The sequence below is a fragment of the Macaca thibetana genome, chromosome 7 (assembly GCF_024542745.1).
Source record: "Macaca thibetana thibetana isolate TM-01 chromosome 7, ASM2454274v1, whole genome shotgun sequence".
NCBI lineage: Eukaryota > Metazoa > Chordata > Mammalia > Primates > Cercopithecidae > Macaca > Macaca thibetana.
This window is the reverse complement of record NC_065584.1, coordinates 14,598,544-14,619,469: the sequence shown is the minus strand read 5'-3', so window position 1 is coordinate 14,619,469 and position 20,926 is coordinate 14,598,544. Positions and strand designations below refer to the sequence as shown.

At 54.2% G+C, this 20,926-nt stretch overlaps 3 protein-coding genes across 6 annotated transcripts in view; 1 reads left to right on the top strand and 2 right to left on the bottom strand.

Moving 5' to 3' along the window:
- Window positions 1-20,926, bottom strand: part of LGMN (legumain) — a 1,022,235-nt gene that overhangs the window by 282,343 nt on the left and 718,966 nt on the right. The window lies entirely within an intron of this gene.
- UBR7 (ubiquitin protein ligase E3 component n-recognin 7) overlaps window positions 1-20,926 on the top strand; it is a 367,041-nt gene that overhangs the window by 127,193 nt on the left and 218,922 nt on the right. The gene's annotated exons all lie outside the window — the stretch shown is intronic.
- The window catches only part of ITPK1 (inositol-tetrakisphosphate 1-kinase), a 180,374-nt gene that overhangs the window by 56,004 nt on the left and 103,444 nt on the right, over window positions 1-20,926 (bottom strand). For all 4 annotated transcript variants that reach the window (XM_050799142.1, XM_050799145.1, XM_050799143.1 and 1 more), the window contains one exon: window positions 20,728-20,853. In XM_050799142.1, coding sequence (XP_050655099.1) covers window positions 20,728-20,853 — 126 coding nt within the window. The remainder of the gene's footprint in view (window positions 1-20,727; window positions 20,854-20,926) is intronic.

The following is a 20,926-nucleotide window of genomic DNA, read 5'->3' as shown; positions in this document are numbered from 1 at the left end:
GCCATTTGGAATTACTTTTCTTCAGTGAACTTATTTTGGTCCTAGTGACCACTTGTTAAGCCGAAAGCCACTTTTAACACAAAAACCAGAGACTCATATTCCCACTTCTGCTCTGAAATCGGTCTCTCCTTGGATTTCGCGGCAGAGTGTCTGGCCCTGGGCTCCTTTCCGTCTTTCGGTCTGAAGGTTTAAAGACTTCAGCGGCAGCTGGTGTAACCTAGGGGAGGCCTCGCGTTCCAGTCCTCACGCCTGTGACTGTCCTCACCCCTTAGCCATCCTCTCCCTGTACACAAGTGCGAGGACCTAGATGCGGGGCAGGAGCGTCACAGCTCCCTCCGGCCGTCAGCAAGCCACTTGGCCACCAACCTGCTGCCTGTAGACAGTGGACCAGGCACTGATGCGGGAGAGCCCACGTCTGCCACCCACACAGAGCGTGGGGACTAGCCGAAGAGTCTCCTTAAGGAAGGTTTTATGTAGAGCTGCCCTGGGGCCAAGGAGCCATGCCCAGTGCCTCTCACCTGACAGTCTCAGCCTCACCCAAGTGCCTGCACCTGATCCCTCATCTCGCTTGGGGGCTCTCCATGGGCAACTACCCCTCTCGGCACCATTTCATCATCAGAGTCTGTCCTTTTAAACGCAGTCCATGCTTCCACGAGAGCAGGTCACTCATGAGGCCCTCCCCGCCGAGACTCACACATATGTATGAAATCATATTCATAGCACAACATTAATAGCTGGGTGCAGTGGCACAAGTCCGTGGTCCCAGGTACTTGGGAGGCTGAGGTGGGAGGATCACTCAGGCCCAGGAGACTGAGGCTGCAGCAATGTACAATGATGCCACTGCACTCCAGCCTGAGCAACAGAGTGAGACCCTGTCTCCAAAAAAAAGAAAGAAAGAAAAAGAAATGTCAATATTAAAAGGTCATCCACTCAAGAGACTTCACATCACTGACAGTGCTCTGGGCATTATGTGGGGTGCAGCAGATACTTGGATGATCAAAAGCCTTCTCCGCTTCACCCCACCAGATCTATAGTCCTGGCCAGCAAGTTCATGTCCTCGGTTATGAGCTAAAGGCAGTTGGCTGTCCTCACTCCCCTACCCTAAACACACCAGGAAGAAGCCTGGTGTAGTGGGAAGGCTATGTGACCAGGAGTCAAGAAACCCAGGTGCCCGGTGTCATCACCTCTCAGAGTCACCGTTGGGCAAGTCACTTGGCTTCTCGGCATCTCAGTCTCCACATCTGTGACATAAAGAGTACTGCAGATGCCCTTAGGGTCTCTGTAAAGATGGCCTCTAGTTCTAAGGGTGTAAACAGACTGAGTCAATGAAGAGTGTATTTGTAAAGGTAAACCTGAAGGCTACACAGGAGAGCTGTTCTAGAACAGGACGGACCACTAGCTAGAGGCATTCCAGGTAACGGGAGGGCCACCCACGCATTTGCTGCCTTCCTTCCAAAAGGGGGCCAACAGTCGAGCACGTGGATGGGACGAGCCAATTCTCCCTCGGCAACTGAGGCTGCTTAGAACACAGACATGCTCCTTCCTCCCCTCAAAGTTCCGAGAACAGTCTCCGCTCAGTTCTGAATAAATGAGGGCGATTCTGATTCCATGTTTATGCGTTAGGACAGTGACCTTTAAAGAGAGAACTCAGATTCATTAAGACATGAAGTTAAGCCAAACTCATGAGGAAAGAGGCTGCATGAAACCAAAGGGGAAAACATCTGACAAGCAGGCGCCAACAAGCTTTTGACCGGGCATGAAAGCATCGGCATTAACAGAAGAATTCCTCCTAAACACGATCTCTTCTAGGATGGGGACAGAGAGGACAGAGTTTTCCCAGTCGCCTCGCTATCCACAAGTGGACTTCGTGCCAAGCTTTCCAGCTTATCTATTATACTGAAGGCCTCGTGCATTTTTCACAGGTCTCTTAGAATTACCAATCTGCTGGGCGGGTGAGCACCCTGTACCACTTTATCACCACTCAGAGGAAGAAAGGCACAGCCGTCTCCACGCCAAATGGTAAGCACATGTTCCCTCGCAGGGCCTGCTGGCTAAAGGACACCAAGAGCGCGATCCTGGAGCCAACAAGGGCAGCCTGGCTCTAGGCAGACATTCAGCCCCCGCCAGGATGACGGCTGGAACACACCTGGGGCAGAGCATCATGGTGCCCGCCCACAGCACAAGCTCCCTCAGGCTTTTTAGAGGCCCCAAGCCCATGGAATGATGCCAACAGGGACAACCGGCCCTTTGCTAAGCTGTCACTGAGAATCTGAGCAGAATGAGATGAACGTCAGAGATACTCTTTCCTCCTCCATCCTCACAGGCAGGAAATGAGCAGGGGGTGAGACACAGGGATTTGCTCCTTCTAATGGAAAATGCTGTCAGAGTCCTGAGTTCAGATTCTGCCTCTGACGCTGACTCGTCCTGGGCAAGGTCCACTCTGAATAAAGCCTACCCGAGGTAGCTGCTGTGGGCATCATGGAGATCACGGATGCAAAAGGAGTTTGTAGACACAAAAATGAAAGGATTCTCATTACCCTGCAACACCTGGGCTCCTAGGGCCAAACCCGACACAAGGTCTCGGCTCACCCTGCCTTGCCCTGTGCAGCTGACCCCAGGGAAGCCAGCCATGCCCATGGAAGGGGGCTGTGGTTCTGGCCCATGCCCACCCTCCTGTTGATGCCAGGGTGCAACGCAACCTCCCACCTCCAACCCCGCTGGCAGCCAAGGCTCCAGGCAGTGACCTTCCAGGGCATTCATTTTTCAGAGATGCAACTCGAAAAGGACTTACAGATTAAATAGGAATCTGGGATGTGTTTCAAGACAATCTGGGTTGGGGGCAGGGACAGAAGTAGGTGAGGGACGGATGAAATGAGAGTGGCTGCAGCTGCTGACGCATGAGGCTGGGAGGTGGTACCTGGGAGCACGTTGCGGCATTCTCTCTTCTCAAATATTTTTAATTTCCCATAACACAAAGTCTGGGGGGAAATGGGAGGCAGGTAACCAGATCTTCCCCTTCTACCCTGCACCCCTAGGTGTGCCAAAAATGGATTCAAACACCAACACTATCTTTCAAGAAGAAACAAGAGCCAGCTACCCAGATGGGAAACACAATGAGAGATTAAGTATAGTAAGGATAATAATAATAAATAAAAATGATCATAATCAGTAATCATTTAAAAATAAAGGCAGTGGCCACTTACCTGGGACTTGCTATATGCACACTGCTGGACAAAAGGGTTTTCAAAGGCACTGCTTCTTTCAATATAAAAACCCTATTGGGTAAAGGCCCAAACTATAAAACTTTTAGAAGAAAACACAGTCATAAATCTTCATGACCTTGGATTAAACAACAGTTTCTTAAATGTGACCCCAAAAGTGCAAGACAGAAAAAGAAACAGATGAAGTGGACATCATGGAAACTGGAAACCTCTGTGAGTTCCGGCCCCCATCTGCCCTAGGCCTGTGCTCTGAGGAGAGGCTGTGCGTGGCCCGCCTGCCAGAGGCCCAGGGGCCGGACTGACCCCCTAAGCCAGCAGGGACAGCCACACGCAAAGCAAGTCCTGACAGGTCTTGTAGCACCTTCCCATATTTGGGGGTCCCCCACAGCACAGTGAGGGTGGCAGGGCTTCTCCCCATTTTTCTCAGGACCCTGAGACTCTGAGAGGTTTTGGTCAGAGACAAAGTCCCGGGCTCTGCCCTGCCCATCCTAACAGCTTGCTCCTTCCTTCACTCAGGACCCAGGGGCTGAAATTCTGCCCACTGGGCTGCATGGCCTGAGCGCCGAGCGGGCACAGGGTAACCTCCATGGCAGGGCTGGGAAGGTCCTGCTCCACACGTTGCTTAGGAAATCTCTCCTCCAGTGGGCAGGGAGGCTGGAAGGGAAGAAAAGGCCCCACACAGAGCCTGGAAACTCCTCCTCCTTGCTGGGCCTCAGCTCCCTTCTCTGTAGAGTAAGGGTTGATGGCATGAAGGGGCTGCATGCCAGGGAGCTGGAGGCCGCCAGGCCCGGTTAACTGGGCCTTCCTCATTGTGAGCCTGGGCCTCACCTGTAAATGGAGATCGTACTTCTTCCTACCTCATAGGATTTTTATTAAAAACAGCCTGATTGAGATATCATTCACACACTATGCAATTTACCCCAAAGCAAGGGTTTTTGGAATATCAACAGGGTTGTGCAAACGATCAGCTCAATTTTAGAACGTTTTCATCCTGTCAGAAGGAAATCCCATTCCCTTTCACTCTCAGCCCCAAGTCCCAGCCTCTGGCAACCACACGTCTACTTTCTATCTGGGTAGATCTGCCTATTCTGGACATTTCCTTTAGGCGAAGCCATGAGACATGTGGTCCTTCGTGACTGGCTCCTTTTGCTCACACGGTGTTTTAAAATGCATGCTTGTGTGTGGCAGTGCTTTGGTCTACTTCACGGCGTGGGTGTAGTGTCTTTTGTTTGTCCGTTCATCACTGGATGGAATTTGGGTTGTTTCCACTTTTTGGCTGTTAGGAACAACGCCGCTGTGAACGTACGTGTATAAATTTTTGTGTGAACATACGTTTTCACTTCTCTTGGGTGTATACTTTGAAATGAAAATACAAAAGACCCCAAGGTTTGGCTCCTCAGGCATGGATGTTTTAAATCATGATCGTAACGATCCACCACAGTATACAAGTGTGGCACTTTTCTGGTTCAACACAGGCAGTTACACAAAATATTGCATTTGATTCTCAGAGCAGCGCCATGGTTTACAGAGCAAATGCCTCTGTTTTTATTCCCATTTTATAAATAAAGAAACCAAGTCTCTGAGAGGCAGTGTTGACTGGCTCAAGGTCAAACACAACCAGCTAGGGGGCTTTGCCAGGATTCAAAATCAGCCGTTTCCGTGTCAAACCCCAGACCACTGCAGTGCACCTGGTCACCTACAGAAACACGGGCTCTGTGACTGAACCGCTGTGAATCCCCAGAAAGGCTAGGGAACACCTGAAAGCTGAGCACTAGTGACTCAACATATCACAGTGGCTCGCGGTGGCTCGCGCCTGTAATCCCAGCACTTTGGGAGGCTGAGGCAGGTGGATCACCCGAGGTCAGGAGTTTGAAACCAGCCTGGCCAACATAGGAAAACCCCCTACAAAAATACAAAAATTGCCGGGCATGGTGGTGCACGCCTGTAATCCCAGCTACTGAGGAGGCTGAGGTAGGAGAATCACTTGAACACGGGAGGTTGCAGTGAGCCAAGATCGCACCACTCCACTCCAGCCTGAGCGATAAAATGAGACTCCATCTAATAATAATAATAATAATAGAAGGCTGGGCACGGTGGCTCATGCCGTATCACAAGGTCGGGAGTTCAAAACCAGCCAGTTCAAGACCAGCCTGGCCAACATGGTGAAACCCCATCTCTACTAGAAATACAAAAATTAGCCGGGCATGGTGGTGGGTGCCTGTAATCCCAGCTACTCAGGAGGCTAAGGCTGGAGAATCGCTTGAACCTGGGAGGCAGAGGTTGCATGAGCTGAGATTGTGCCACTGCACTCCAGCCTGGGTGACAGAGCAAGAATCTGTCTCAGGAAACAAACAAACAAACAAAACAACAGCAAGCACAGGCCTGAACGCCAGCGTGGGCCTGCCTGGAGTTTGCTTCTTGGGACTCCAGCTTTCCACGTGGAACAGACCAAGCATTAGAGGAGGCACAATTCCGTCACCTCCCCCATGACCACAGCAGCATCGCTGGGGATGACAACAGCCTCCCGTACTGAACCCAACAGGATTCTCGAATCCTGACCACCATCTGGCTCCAGAGGGAGCTATGGGTCGGCACCAAGGCAAATGCAGCATGTCATGCCCAGAGGAAACTTCCCGGCCAACCTGAGGATCCACTGCATCAGGGCCTGTGTGTTCAGTTAACACTCGGCCACCCCATTAACACCAGTGATTCCCCCCTTGACAGAAGAACTGAAATTACTTCCTTATGGCTGTTAAAAGTACTCCTAGGGGCTTTCATGGGAAAGGAAGTGATCCTGGGCTCACTTAGCACAATCTCACTCCCCTGACTCCTCCTGAGAGCACGGCCAGGCCCAGCTGAGGGCCACAAGGCCTGGCCTTTCCACCAGCTCCTCCGTACCCAGCGCCAAGTGAAACCCTGGAAGTCTCTGGTTCCTGAAGCCTTGGCATCCTGACGGGGGTCCTGCCAAGATTCCAGGGTGAGTCATAAACATGCTCACCAAGCACAGGTCACAGACCTATACACCTTGCAGGAATGGACACATTTCCCCTCAAAACAACCCTATGTAGATCCCGTTAGCAGCTCCATTTGACAATCAAAGAAACTAGGCCCGGCCAGGTGCAGTGGCTCACGACTATAATTCCAGTACTCTGTGAGGCCAAGGCAAGTGGACTGCTTGAGTCTGAAAGTTCAGGACCAGCCTGGGCAATATAGCGAGACCCTGTATCTACAAAAAATTAAACATTAGCCAGGTGTGGTGGTGTGCACCTACTCAGGAGGCTAAGGTGGGAGAATCATTTGAGTCGGGAAGTTCAGGGCTCCAGTGAGCTGTAATCACGTCATTGCACTCAGCCTGGGTATTACAGTGAGACCCTGTCTCAAAATAAAAGAAAAAGAAAAAACAAAACAAAGTAGGGCTCAGAGCACCTAGTGGGTGGCCAGGGCTCTCCCTGCCAGCAGTGGCCAAGACGGGGTCCGAACCCAGGGCCTCTGGCTCCACAGCCCTCCAGTCAAAGACCCAAGGCATGGAAGGCCTGGTGAAATGAAAAGCATCTCAACTCTAACTAGGGCCAGGGTTGCTCAGCAGCATTTCAGGAGAAAGGGAAGCCTTTCTCATGTTCGCTACCCAAGGCGAGGCCGCCAGCCTGACAGTCCAGGGAGGCCGGGCGTGCTCCATCTGGGGTCAGCACGAGGTAGAGCATCCAAGAAAAAATAGTAGGTCTAGTTTGCAATTTCCTTTCCCAGACGGAAAGGCACAGAAGGTCAGAACTAGCAAAACCCAGATGGACCCTTCGTCCACCCCCCATCTTTTCAGAAAGGGAAAAGGAAGTGGCAGTGAGGCCAGGGTCGCAAGGGAGCGTGGCAGAGCTGAGATTGCAGCTCCATCTCCACTGTTCCTCCCAACCCACGGTCCTCACTGGTTGCTTGTTCTCTCAAAGCCACAGCTGGACCAGAGCTCTGCATCTCTTCCCAGCCCTGAAGCAAGACGGATGTAAGCAAATGGAAGACACACACCCCTTAGGACAGTAAATACGTGACATAACTGAAGGCCACGGTCCACAGGACCTCTGTGAGGAGGGTCCGTGTGGCACAGAGGGAAAAGCGTGTCAGGGCCAGCACTGCACTTATGTACAGGAGGGCTCCCAGGGCAGCTGCTGAATGAAGGAGTGGCCCCTGCAGGGGGAGGACTAACAGATACAACAGTGTCAAGAGCAGTTGTACTTTTGAAGGCAGAAAGTGTGGTTCCGCAGAAAGCAAAGCCTCTCCATGGGAGGTCAGGTCACATGCGGATAGGGGCGGGGGCAGGGGCAGGCAGGCTAAGCAATGCTTTCTGGGAAGGACAAGTAATGAACTCTCTTGGCAGACCACTGCAACCGTGAAACTAACCCCTGCTGATTAACTTGTCATCAACCAAGGCCAGCCAAACATCCTCCAGGCAAAGCCTTCCTGACACCTCCCAGAACACCTGCCTGTTGATTACAGCTTACAGAAAACCACATGCCACAGACAGTCCTGGGAAATCCACACTAGGCCTGGGTGCAACAGAATGTGCCAGGCGGCCAGGCTGGCAGGGGGTCGGAGTTGGAGATGCATGCAGGTAAACCTTGGAGGTGGGCTCTCAAGAGCCAAAAGAAGGTTGCAGCAGCATCCACTGTGCGCTGCGACAGGACCATCAAGCCTAGTTACCCAAGGTGCCATTCACAAAGCCTACCACTGGATTGTGCAGTGTGCAACCTATGTAACAGTCCCTGACAGTCAGCCAAGGCTTCTGCCTGCCCGTCACTGTCAGATAATCTTTTTCACAGCCCAGCTGCACCTGGCTAACTTAACCCCAACACATGGGTCCTAGGGCACTGTGCCAGTTGAAACAAATGCAGAGTCAAGAAACTTGGGTTACAAGTCCGAGAACTGCCATTCACTTTATGTGTGTTTCTGAAAGTCACTTAAGTTATCTGTATCTCAGTTTCCCATCTGTAAGATGCGTGGGCTAGAATAACTCAATTATAACATCCTTTCTGCCTCTTAAGTTCTAGATTATTTGATTCTGTGATGTGAGGAACAAACCAAAAACAGAGCTGTTAGCTCCCTGAATGGAGCCAGATGCCCCCCAGGCCCGGAGACATTCAAACAGAGGAGCCAGGGAACGCTGTCCTCAGAGCACACCCACGGCACGGTCACTGCACGCACCCCAGTCGCCTGCAAGCCAGCGAGATCCATGCCCGCCACAGGTGAGGGAGGGAGGCCAGCAGGAGGCACACCCTGATGGGCCGTGGACAGCTGCGCGTTGGCGACAGGCACCAACCACCAGCCCAAGCAAAGCTGTCCTCTGAGGCTGCGGTTCCCTGCGGTCTCTGTTTCTCCTGGATTCAGTCCTAGTGTGTGAGGGCATTTCCTCACTCCTTCTTCCCTAACTTTTCTGAAACGGCCCCTTGGGAGAGCTGAGCTCTCCCATCAGCAGACACTTGGGTCTTAAGCAACCCTCATTTGTATTCCAGAGAAATCTCCCACGTCTGAGCACTCAGCCTGAGGCCTCCCAGACAGTACAAGAGCAGAAAGAGTGGCAGCCTCTGAGAAACACATGTGTGAGAATCAGCGCGTGTGAGAGCTTGTGAGTGCATGTGTGTGTGTGCGCGTGTGTGGTGACGGATGTCACCTATTCACTATCGAGCAATCGCATTCTCCCCACCCTCCCAGAGGCTACTAAGTGGCGGTCATGTGGCTGAGCAAAGGAGAGGCGTGGGACTGACCAGCAAAAAAGGAGCAGGGAAGTGTGGGTGTGGGGGGCACAGGGCTGGGGGCTGGGGAGGAGCCTGCTGAGGCTGGTGATATAAACCACAAAGGGCCACCGGCATGGGCCGGGGCAGAAAGGGCACTCCAAGCAGAGGGGACAGCAAAAGCAGAGGTCTGGGGTGGGGGAGCACAGCACATTCGCAGGCCTGCTGGAGGCCTGGCAGGACTGGGGCAGACGGCAGTCTCAACATGAAAAGTGAGGACAAGGTAGAGAGCAGGAGACGGGTCAGCTGAGGAAACTGACCAGCTGGTGAGTTTGGACCTGACCCTAAAGCAACAGGGTCCTGAGCTGGGAAGTGACAAGGACAGCTATGGGTTATGGAGTGACCAGTCCAGCAGCCTGCAAGGCCACAGGATGGAGCTGGGGATGGATGCGGTCTTGTTGGTGTGTCAGATGTAGTGCTGGCCTTAGGGGTATGTGTGCTGGACCTCGCTGTTCAGGGAGAACTGATGGGCTGCCTTCATCTTTTATACAGTGATTTCTGTGATTTGGTAGAGCTGGCAAAAGGAAAACTCTGATGCAATCTGCCTCTAGGCCTATTAGCTCCTGCGAGCCAATATTTAAATCCCTGAGCTCAGGCTGGGGTGGTCAGACATGGAGTGCAGAAGAGAAAAGTGAGCGTGAGAACACAGCACCAGACAGAGGCAAGATGGCCCAGACTCAGGGTCTGGCCAAGCCAAGTGAGGCAGCATGACACCACCCTTCCCAAGGCCTGGAGCTCCCCGCGGCAAAACCAACAGGCAAGAGGAGGAGACTGCCAGGATCCTGGCACCCTCCAACACTCTGTGACTCCATGCCAAGGTAAACTGATTAGAGACGCTTCCTAAGGTGGTGGAAAAGGGACCAGTCCTTAGTTGGTGGCAGTGTAACTGGCTTCTGCAGAGAGACACTGGACAACAGCCAAAACTCAGAATGCACAAACTCAGCATCCCGATTCCTAGGTGTTTATCCTACAGAATTTCTCACCTGTGTACCCAAAAATACATGTACTAGGCTATTCACTACAGCATGTTTCTAAAACATGATCAGAAATGCCCTAGGTATACACCAGTAGAGAGCTGGCTTGGTAAAGGAGAGGAAGGCCGTTTAACATGCAGCCGTTAGAATGAGGCTGCCTGCAAAAGACTAAGATGAGATCACTTCCAGGGCATACCGTATAGCCCCATTGTACAGGGGCTGTGTAGCGAGGAAGACTGTCTGTGTTCAGTCCCACAGAACCCCCTGGAAAGGCTCCAGGCCACTGGAACCGATGGCTGCCCCCCAAGACGGGAAGTGGCTGGCTGGGCAGCAGAGGGACTCTGTTCACAAACTTGTTCCAAATGCACGTGCCAGCTCGTTCAGGACTGCTGAGAGCCCAGCAGTGGTGCACAGGGCAAGCCACACTTAGGATCCATCAGACTCACAGTCCATGTGCAAGCTGGTCAAACTCAGTGTCCCAAGCCCAACAAGGGGTGGGGGAAACGCTAGAGCCCTGGGAAGGGCTGGGGAAGCTTCCCTGAAGCAGACACCAACAACCCATCCCCTCCCTGGTGAACAGAATGAATATCGAATAAGGGATTCAAAGCAACCAGGCTCCAGGCTCCAGGGTCAATGAACGGTACGTGATTCTCCATTCCAGACTGGGGGAAGACATTAAAAGGGGCTGTGTGGGGTGGAGCAGGGCAGGGGCCTGAGCACCCAAACGGGGCACCCTGAATGTGATTCTGCATGCAGACCCCACTGTGTCTCCTGTGGCCTGCAGGTCACAGGCACTCCCATCCTGAAGGTGGGTGCCACCCACAATGGTCACTTCAGGTCATCCTCCCACGGGGCTACTGAGGCATTACAGTGTCATGCACCTCACTTAGCCGCCTGGCACGTGGTGTGAGCCATGGCTGGGAGAAACCGCAGGCTCTCTAGGGGAGAAACGTTGTTCAAGAGCCAGCAGAAAGACCCATGCAAAACAATGATTTTCAGGCCAAAACATAACCCTGACCGCTACAGAGGAGAGGGCTGGAAGGAAACAGAACACTATTATTTGGAGACAGCAAACGCCCCCTTTTTCCAGGCCCGCCACTGAAAACAATACCTCCCCTCTCTCCCCAGATTTCACACCAAACTTTTATGAGCTTTCTCCACCTTCTGTCAGCGGGAGGCAGGCAAGGTGCCCAGCCAGAGCTATTTCCCTGACAAATGTTACATGCTCTCTGTCACAGCACCATCGCACTAGTCAGGTCCTCTAGGCGACCAGGGAAGGGAAGGATCCCACAGGATGAAGGGACAGCTGGGATTTCCACACAGATGGAGCTAGAAGGGGTCGGTCACCTAGCCCGCTGTCACAGCTACCAGCTGAACAAGAGGGGGACAAGAAAGGGGCTGCCTGCCCAAGGTCACACGGAGCTGGGTTCCACCAACCTCAGCAGCAGCCCAACACCCCCTAAGCGCCTGTCTGAACCCTACACGCATTCCCACACACCCGCTCGGGTGGGCCTGGGCAGCGGCCCCTCCCCTGTGTACAGTAACACACAGGAGAGCAGCTTCCCTACATCAAGGCCAAAGGTGACATGCCTGCTGGAGCCCCACCCACCTCAACCTGGCCCACAGTCGCCTGGCTGAGTCTGACTTTCAGTTCCCAGAACAAGCCAATGCCTCCTGGCAGCCCGTGGACTCCCATGCCTTGTCCATGTGATGCACTGCTGGGTTTGCAAACATGACTCACAGCCAGCAGGGCTTACAAACTAGTGTCTGCAGGGAGAGAACAGTCATCCAGAATCAGGGCAGTTTGCGGCGGTGCTGCTGACCTAGGCCAACTGGGTCACTGAGGCCAGAGGACCCCTGGGCTCCTCACCTCTGCATCCAGCCACCCCAGTCTTCTAGTTTCTGGTGCAGGCTCTAGGTGCACAAGAAGAGAGACAGCTCCTGCTGCCAGGGGTGACCTGGCTACGACATCTACCCTGTGGATGACACTGGCCTCGGTTCCACATGTCAGCCATCCTCTTCAGTGGCTGTGGGCATGCGCAGAAGTGGGAGTCGTCCTGCTGCCCCGGGAGCTCCTCCTTGACCTCTGACTACTGCAATGGGCGGGGCTCCTTCCTCCTCAGAGAGCTTGGGGACTAGAAAATATCACATTGTCTGTGGCTCAACTTGGGGCCATCAAAGAGGGGAGCTGGCATGATATTTCGAGTCCTCAAAGAGCTACCCAGCGCTCCCAGGGGGCCACCAGGCCCAGACTCAGTCTGGCTCCTGCCAGCTCCCAGCCCACTGCAGACAGCCCTTGCCACCGTGCTCCAGCTGCGCCTGGCTACTGTGGGTCCTTGCGGCTCCATCCTATCTCACTGCAGGGCCTGGCCAGGTGCTGCCCCCTTGCCTGCTCCCCTCCTGACTGTCCTGCCCTTTAGGCCTCAGCTCAATGTCAACTCCTCAGAGGATCAGTAACAAGCACCTCTCTGTTCTCCCAGGCCTCGGTGTGTTTTTTCCTAGTAATCGCCATCACTGGGGCTGTGTTACCTTGTCCTCTATTTACCTAGGTTTTGTTGTCATGATCCAATGCACTCACACTCGGATACAGCTCCAGCAGGGCAGGGGCTGTGTCCACCAGGTCTTATTGATTGTTGCATCTGTAATGTCTTTTAGGAACTCTGGCAGACAGTAAGTTCTCAACTAAGACTTGCTGAATGAACATCATTGTTATTGATAAATGATCTCACAGATCAGTGGAGAGACAAATGGGTAAGGGCCAGGGCCAGACCAAGGGCTGGCTGCCAGGAGGCGTGGGAGGCCTGGGGCAGGGACCTACAGGGAGGGGCTCAAAGGATATCCTCATGCCTCACTCTGTCCATCCCAGAAGGCCAAGGTCAGCAGAGGCCCAGCGCATGGTTTACCCAGTCGGTTGTACTCTTGGCTGGTGAGGTGGCAATGGGATTTATTACATGAAAACAAAGGCAGCCACAGTGGGCTTCATCCCGGGCACACAGCCTGTACAGGCAGCACAGAAACACGATGGGAAGTCATGCCACCCACACAAACCAGGAGGAAACAGAAAACAGGGTGTCCTTTCTGCCACAGGTATTCATATTACTGAAGAAGAGAAGCCACAAGATGCTAGTCGTCTTGGTGTGCGATTCTAAACACTAAAACCCAGAAACTGTACCCAATAGGGCCTCAGGGTCCACACAAAAATCAGGAACGACTTGACTGGCCGGCCTGAGCTCTCAGAGCTGCCGGACCCATCTCTTACAAAACGCGGCGCCGCTGAACTACGGGTGGCGTGGGCTCCCTCCACCAGGGAACATCTGGAGAGATTTTTGGTGGGGAGTGCTGCTTGCATCTGCTAATGAGCAGCCAGGAAGGCCACTAAGCACCCTGTATTGCCTGGGATAGCCCCTAGCAGCACAGAATTATCCAGCCCAAGTTGTCGATCATGTTGAGGTTAAGAAATCCAGAAATAGTGTGCATAAAAGTTCTTTCTAAAACTTTGGGGAAAATGTATTATTGATAAACATTAATATTTCTAAAACTCAACAAGCCCCCAGACCCTGAGCTGAAAAACACTGACTGTCCACACACAAGCAGAGGGGCGGCAGCCCACATGCTGGCTCAGAGCTCAGGCTTTGGGGTGCCCTCTCCTGCCCCTGTCCCAACCGAGCCACACAAAGTCCAGCTCTGCTCCTGGTTGTAAGAGGGCCACATGTCTTTCTGGGGACCAGGCTTGCTTTCCACAAGGGGAAGCAACTGCAACAGGCTAACGGCACAGAACGGCCCCGCCCTCCCCAAAGCAGAAAGGGCGATTCCTGGCCTGGTGTTGGTGCACAATGGACAGATTGTGTGGCTAGACACCGCGGGAGGAGTCGCCTATGACCCAGGGCAGCAGTTATCGAGAGGCTGACCTCACAGCCACCCCAGAACAGGACGTGATCTGTTTCTCTGGGACCAGGGCCACCAGATGCGTCCAACTCTGCCTCCCGTGGCATTTGCTGGCCAGCAGTCTCATTGTCACACGGCACCAGCTGTGTCAGAGGCAATCCCAGACGATGACCTCCTGCCAAGGTGGCCCTGAAATCACCAACCCTCACACCACCCACAGAGCCATCAGGTGTCACCAAACCCCCTCCAAGCTATGATCCTGGCCTTGCCACTTTCTACCTGACCCTGGGCAAGTGACTTAACTTCCCTGGGCTGCAGTTGTCTCCCGCTGAAAAATGGGGAAATAATTCCATTATCTCAGGGACTGAGATGAGGACCAAAGACATAAGAGATGAGAACGGCCCATGGCAGAAAGGGCCACATGGTACATGCTTGGCAAATAGGGATCCCTCCCACGGCTCCCTGGTGACAACACAAACCCCTTCCAGGGGCACACGGTTCTTACTCTGACCCCACCGGTCAGCAGGCACAAAGGCAAAGCCGACACAAACCACTTAGATTCTACAGTGTTATTTATCCTCTGATAGGCTTAGATGTTATCTTCCAAGTCGGATTCGAAGACCTAGAACAACAAAAACCTTTGTTTCTTCTACTTCCTCTCCATCCCTGTGCTGGCGACTGCTCAATAAACATCAGGGACCGACAGGGTCTGATTCAATGCAGCTGTGAAATCATATTTGGGGTAAATGTGAGCCGAGGCCTTGGGTAGTCCTTTGGAGGCAGACGCAACAGCTTTGAAGGTCTTCTGTGCCATTCTGCACCTTCCCTATGCAGTAGGCAAGGGGAGGCCCAGGTGGGCCAGCAGGTGAAGGGTGGGGCCAGGAACAGCACTCGAGTCCCTCTGACCCCCACCTGGCCCTGCCTTTTAGGCATTTCCGCTGCCCTAGCACAGAATGCATCTCCCGTCTGGGGACACTTTCATAATCACTGCCTCACTGACTCCAATTAGGACTGAGAACTCTCAAGTCAGCTGCGGCCACAGATAAGGCTGACAGAGTAGTCCTACTGTCACTGTAATAATAATATTGACATAAGCCACGGTGACTGACGGTTCACTAGGCGCCAGGCCTGTACTGAGTGGCTTGCACGCGTCATCACACCCCAGGCACTCACACTAAGCGTGGCCGACCATTACACACACGTGCAGCACTCACACCATGCCAGCACTACGGGCATCGCAGGTATTAATTAGTTTAATGCTAACAATAACCCTAACAAGGTATTTTAGTCGTTTTTAAGAAGAAAAGGGAACTATGCAGTATTGAGTTCCCTTGCCTGTAGGGAGGTCCAGGGAGATGGAAGTGTCCGTGTCACCACAAGGTAGACACTGAGAGTCAGCATAAGCCTCACTGCCTTCTCACCCCCTGCTGTGACGCCTGTCATTTCAGACTGCAAAGCTGTGCCTAACCCTCCGGGACCATGTGGCACAAGACAAGCTCAGCCTGTGCTGGGTGAGGGGAGCTGTCTATCCCTGCAGTGAAACCTGGCCTCGCCTGGCGGACTAGCAGGGAGGACCTCAAACGTCACCCCCTCCCACCAGCTCCCAGTCCCACTTGCTTCCTGTCCCCTCAGGAGGGTGGTGGGATCGGGGAGGCACTATTGAAGGCTAAACATGGTTTCCTTCCAGGCAAAACACGGAAAGAACCAGTGTGGCCAAGTGTGCATTCTCTTCCTGCATCCTTCGGGGCAGGAGCTTCCTTCCCAGATCCACTTTAGATCGTTACACACTGAGAGGAGCCAGGAGGTGAGTGCAATTTTGTCCTGTGTAGGCTGGACAAGGCTCGAGCTGCTCAGAGGCCGGCCTATCACGGCAGCAGAGGGAGGGGACGCTCAGGACCACATGCAAGGGCACCTGGGGCTGAGATGGGCACAACACTGAGCCTGGGGCCATGAGCTCCTTCTTCATCTTGGAAGCACCCAGGTTCCAAGGAGTAAACAGTGTCCTCACCTGCTCAGAGATCATCTTGCACTGGCAATCTCTCCTTCAAAGCAGGGCCTCTCTCTTGCCAATTATATCCGATCGCATCACCACCATCCCCGCCCCACTCTCCCTGCAGGATAGATTCCAAGCTGCACAGCCTGGCATGAAAAAGCTTTGGAGCTCTGGCGTTGCTGCTCCCTCTCCAACCTCGCTGACACCTGGAGACATCGCCACACATGCCCATCAGGCAGTGCCATCTGCCTCATGAACCCTCCTGGCCTCCTCCCTCCCTGCTCCCAGCAGCCCAGCAGAGCCACGTCCTCCCTCCACAAGCCCATCAGGGCACTCCATGAAAGGCCGTCCCAGCACATGACCAGCACAGGGCATGCGCCTCCACCTAAACACTTAGGCACTGCAGGCGCCAGTGGGAACACCAGCTGCTGGGAGCAGACACAATCCCTGCCCCAGTGAAAGGACAGACAATAGCCACTGATAAAGAATTACAAACTTCCGAAGGGCATCAAGAAACAGTGCTAAGCTGGCAGGGCCTGGGACAAGAGATGTGTCATTAGTCAGCTCACGAGGGAGGATGTTTCTCGGGAAGGGGCACTGAGCTGACGGAACAGCTTGTGGAAAGACGCCGAGGTGGACACGCATCAGAGCCCTAGCAGTTGCTGAGGAGGCCAGGGAAGGAATGGGTGGGGCAGATCACTGAGGCCCCATGGGTCAAGCTGGCAATGATGGCCTTCAGTGTCACAGCAATAAGAAAGCATGGGATGTTTTAAGCCAAGCTGTGCTATGATCAGACCCATGTTTTTCCTAACTCATCACTTGAGGTGCACTGAAGTCAGTTCTGGGTCTGCCCGCCGGCCTCCCCTCTTGGCCAGGAGCTCCTGGGCTACCGCAGAGGACCCTCTCCTTGCAGTCTGTGCAGACCGGGAGTTCAGGGAACATCTGGGGGACAATTCCCGTCCTTCTGATAAAGACAGGGAAGAGGCAGCAGTTGAGACTGAAACCTCCTTGTTAGTTCTAAGCTTATTCAGGCAGAACCCCAGGAAGGTCCCCCGAGGCAGCCCCACATGACCCATGGATCACAATCACTGCAGCCCTTCAGAGGCAATTCTGGGGCTAGAAGGAGCAGCAGAAAAGGAGGGCGGGCCCCTTTCCTCCCACCCTGCGTCCACACCTGGCAGATGGCTCTGGGCGCCACGGCGAGGAGAAGGCTCGTGTTGCTCCCCTGGGGAAGCCACTCACCGGGCCAGGAGGCCCCTAGTGTCCCCAGGCCCAGGGCAGGGATCCTCTTGGCACGCCAGCCCCACTTGCCCATGTGGCCAGGCCCTGGGGGCCCCTGCCTGGGTCTGCACACCGAGAACCAAACCTCAGGCAGAGCCTCGGAGGCACCAGGCTGCTGGCTCCACGTGAACCTTGGAACAGAAAAACAACTGAATCATCCCAACCGAGTCTCCGAGCCAAGCCATTTAGAAGCCAATCAAAAACACACAAAAAACAAACAAACACAAACAAAAAAAATCCAAAACCCTGGGGCAGTGGTGAAGGTTCGGTGACCAGCAGCTTTAAAGTTCTGCAGTAAGCCTCTGGCCCACACCCTCCACCTGCTCACCAGGGCAGCCAGAAGCAGGCACGGCCTCCTGACTGGGAATTTCTTCCCTCCCTGGGGACCAGAGCTTTCACAGAGGCAGCCTGGTGCAGTGCTCCGGGGCCCTGAGGAACATCTCAGAAATTTCTTTTCCTCCACCCACACAGCCCCAAACCACTTCCTCCTTCCTCCCTGGACCTGAATATGGCCTGTGGAGAAGGCCCTTCCAGCTGAGCCCCTGCTGGGGCAAAGCATCTTGCCTCTGTTTTCCTGCTCACAACAAAATGGGAGGACCCCAGCTCTGCGTGCTGCTTCCCCTGCCTCTGCCTGTAGCATCCCTATCCCTCCCAGTCCTCAAACCACACTCATGCCTCCTTGTTAATGCCTGGAAAATAAAATTTGAAACAAAAATCTGAAAACAAAGGGCATGACTGAGGTCAAGTGTCCGCCTCCCTGGGTCCACATGGTCTGGCTCTGAACTTGCATCTTATGGCAGAGGGAGGAGGACGGTCAACGCTGACAGCCCAGTGACCAGGGGCAGGAGGAAGCGTCTTCCCCGGCCCCCATCCCAGTGTCTCTTGGTCCTTCTCTGTGCCGGCCCCGCCTGCCTCCTCTCTCCTGGGGCCTCTGGAAAGTGCAGCCCCGCACCCTTTTCCCCAAAGGATGGTTCTCTTCACAAAGGAGGAAACTTCCCACTTTATCAGATATCCAGTTTCTTACTGAAGCATAGACGGCGATGAAAATTTATCCCAGAAATACTGGTGCTGGGAGGTTATAGTGAGGTCACAGCAACCATCCTCCAAGACCCAGCCAAGACCCTACCTGAGAAACATATCTGTGGCTGCCTGACAGCCTTAAGCCACAAGTCCCCATGCTGCCCTCCACACATTCTCCCTGTAATATTCTTTTCTGCCCAGAAAAGGAACACAGTGGGCACTCTCATTCACTGTTTGTCTCTCACACACACACAGATGTCCAAACTCTCATTCACTGTTTGGACATCACCTGCCTGGGGAGCAGGCAAGAGGGATAAGAGCCTGGGAGCAGATGTTCCAGAACTCCGGGCCCAGGCTAGCCGGGAGCCGTGGCCCTCTCTCTAGGAAGAGCAACCGTGTGGGTGTGATGAAGTGGCACTCAGCTACAACGGGAACTTCACACCCACAGGCGTTTACTCCTCCCAGCAACCTGCCCACCCGAGGAGGAAGGAACTGAGGCTGGGGGGAGGCGACTGGCTCCTAAGTTTTGGAGCAAGGATCTGCCTTGAAGACAGTTTGACTCCCAAGTCCTCCACTTCATCCGTCTCTGGAGAGGCCACACAGCACGTGAGGAGAGCAAGCTAGCGCAGGCTCTAATCCTACCTGGACCACTTTCTAGTTGCCCTGCACTTGCTTCTTCATCCACAGGACAGGAATCATCGAACCTTACAGCTCACGGGAGCAAATGGGTCAACCGCCGTGAAGCGCTTTCCAGCAGGGCCTGGTATGCGGTAACTGCTCTGCGGTGCTTTCGGAGGTAACGGTAATCAGGTATCTGGAAGGCCACTGTCCCCCAGATGGACTCAACAAGAGATGCGCTATCCCTGCACCAAAGGGCTGTGCGGCAGCCCAGGCATGGCTGTGCTCCTCCAGAAAATGTCCCCTGAGGGCACCATAGGAACATGAACTGGGGACTCGGGGGCCTTCCGAAGGAGACAGGGGTGAGGCAGGAGCAAATGGCTCAGGGGAAAGTCGCTGTGTGACTTGGATTGGCTGTGGACCACACCCCAGGAGAGTTGTGTAGGCTGGGGCCAGAGAGGAACAGAACAGCAAGCCCCCAGGATGAGCAGTGGCTCACCTGAAAAAGTCAAGACTGACCCCCGGCTCTGCCGGCTCCCTGTGGACAAGCTGCACATGTTCCCACGCCTCCGCTTCCTGCTTATCAACAAGGCTGGTGAGTCTGCACCAAGGCTGTGGGGATCAAATGCAGCACATGGGTGAGTGTTGATCAGCCCAGCCCTGGCATGGGACAGGGGCTCAGGAAGCAGTGCATCACCAGGGCACACTTCTCCTCTGTCTTGTTCCCATCGAGCCCCAGCACAATCCTCCCAACACGGTCTGAGCTTTTCTTATTCCTAGCACCCATTTTAAAAATAAGGAAACTGAGGCTCCATGAGGTCACAGAGGAGCCCAACCATGTTTTTCCCACAGTCTCCAGTCCGATGAAGGAGACAGCGTCCAGCAAGTAGAATGGACTTGGGGCCACTGGCGGGGCAGACGCCCTGGAGGGCATAACGTGTGACATGCCCTGCCCCTGAGCAGGGGAGGCCGGGAGCAGACTGCACCTGCCTCTGGGGCCACTTCCTGGTGGGAAGCAGGAACGTGCAGCAGGGAGTTGGCCAAGGAACAGGGTGAGAGCCCCAGGGAAGCAAGAGGGGCCAAGGTGGCCAACCCCAAACACATGGGGAGAAAATAGTGTCAGCAGGACGGCGACAGCGGATGACCAGGAGGCGGGCGAGATGCCCTTTGTCCTGATGAAGAAAAGTAGGGCACCAAATCTGCACCTATCACATGCTGGAAACCCTAGCTCAGGCATCCCCATCCCACTAGGCAGGCCCGAAAACAGCTACCATCTTGCCTGCATTTTCACTGACAATACAACTTTGTTTTTCATGACCTCTGAGCCGCTTTCCAGAGGACAGAATCATGTTCTTGTCCACAACAGAAAGAACACAGAACAAGTCAGTAGCCAGCATGAGAACCCCAAGGCAGCGGGCAGGACCTTCGAGGCTGCTGGGGAAGTGGGGTGGGGACAGGGAAGTGACCAAGGGACTCAGCAAGATACCTCTGGCTGTGCTCAAAGGTGAGTACCCAGGTCAAAGTAACGGGCAGAGGCAGGGTTCTCCACCAAGGCAGGACTCAGTTCAAAGGCCCTCGGGGGTCCCCTTTATCATGTGCAGCAAAAGGGTTCCATCCCTTGTGCCCACCTGAGCCGGGGGAAAGAACTGTGCGTGCCTGTGCTGAGGGCGTGGAGGCCACACTGGAACTCAGTGGTGCCTCATCAGTAAACCGTGTCTACACAGCCAGGGGGTGGAGACGGCCCAACCATGACCTGGTTCAGTCCCCATGCTACACCCGAGGACACCGAGGCCGCACAAAGCACCTGCCCGTGAGCCCACGTCTCGCCAGTGGCAGAGCCATTTCTCCAGACTATACCTCCAGAGAACCGCTACCACCCTAAACACGCACATGGCCATTCCAGGGCCTCCCCTCCTCCTCCTGAAAATGCCACAGCCAAGGGCTGCATGGTCCTCACGCACCTGGAACCTGTGCACCAACTCCAGGGACTGGCTATCATTCTGGTCAGCTTCAAGAATGACGTCGGTCAGCTTGTGGATGATGACGTCCAGGGGGCCCTGCTCCTCGATCGGCCGGCTCAGGTTCAGCTGCGAGGCAGGGAACACAGACAAAAGCAACAACTTCAGCACCTCAGTCCACTGCCCCCTTCCTCCTGTCCAC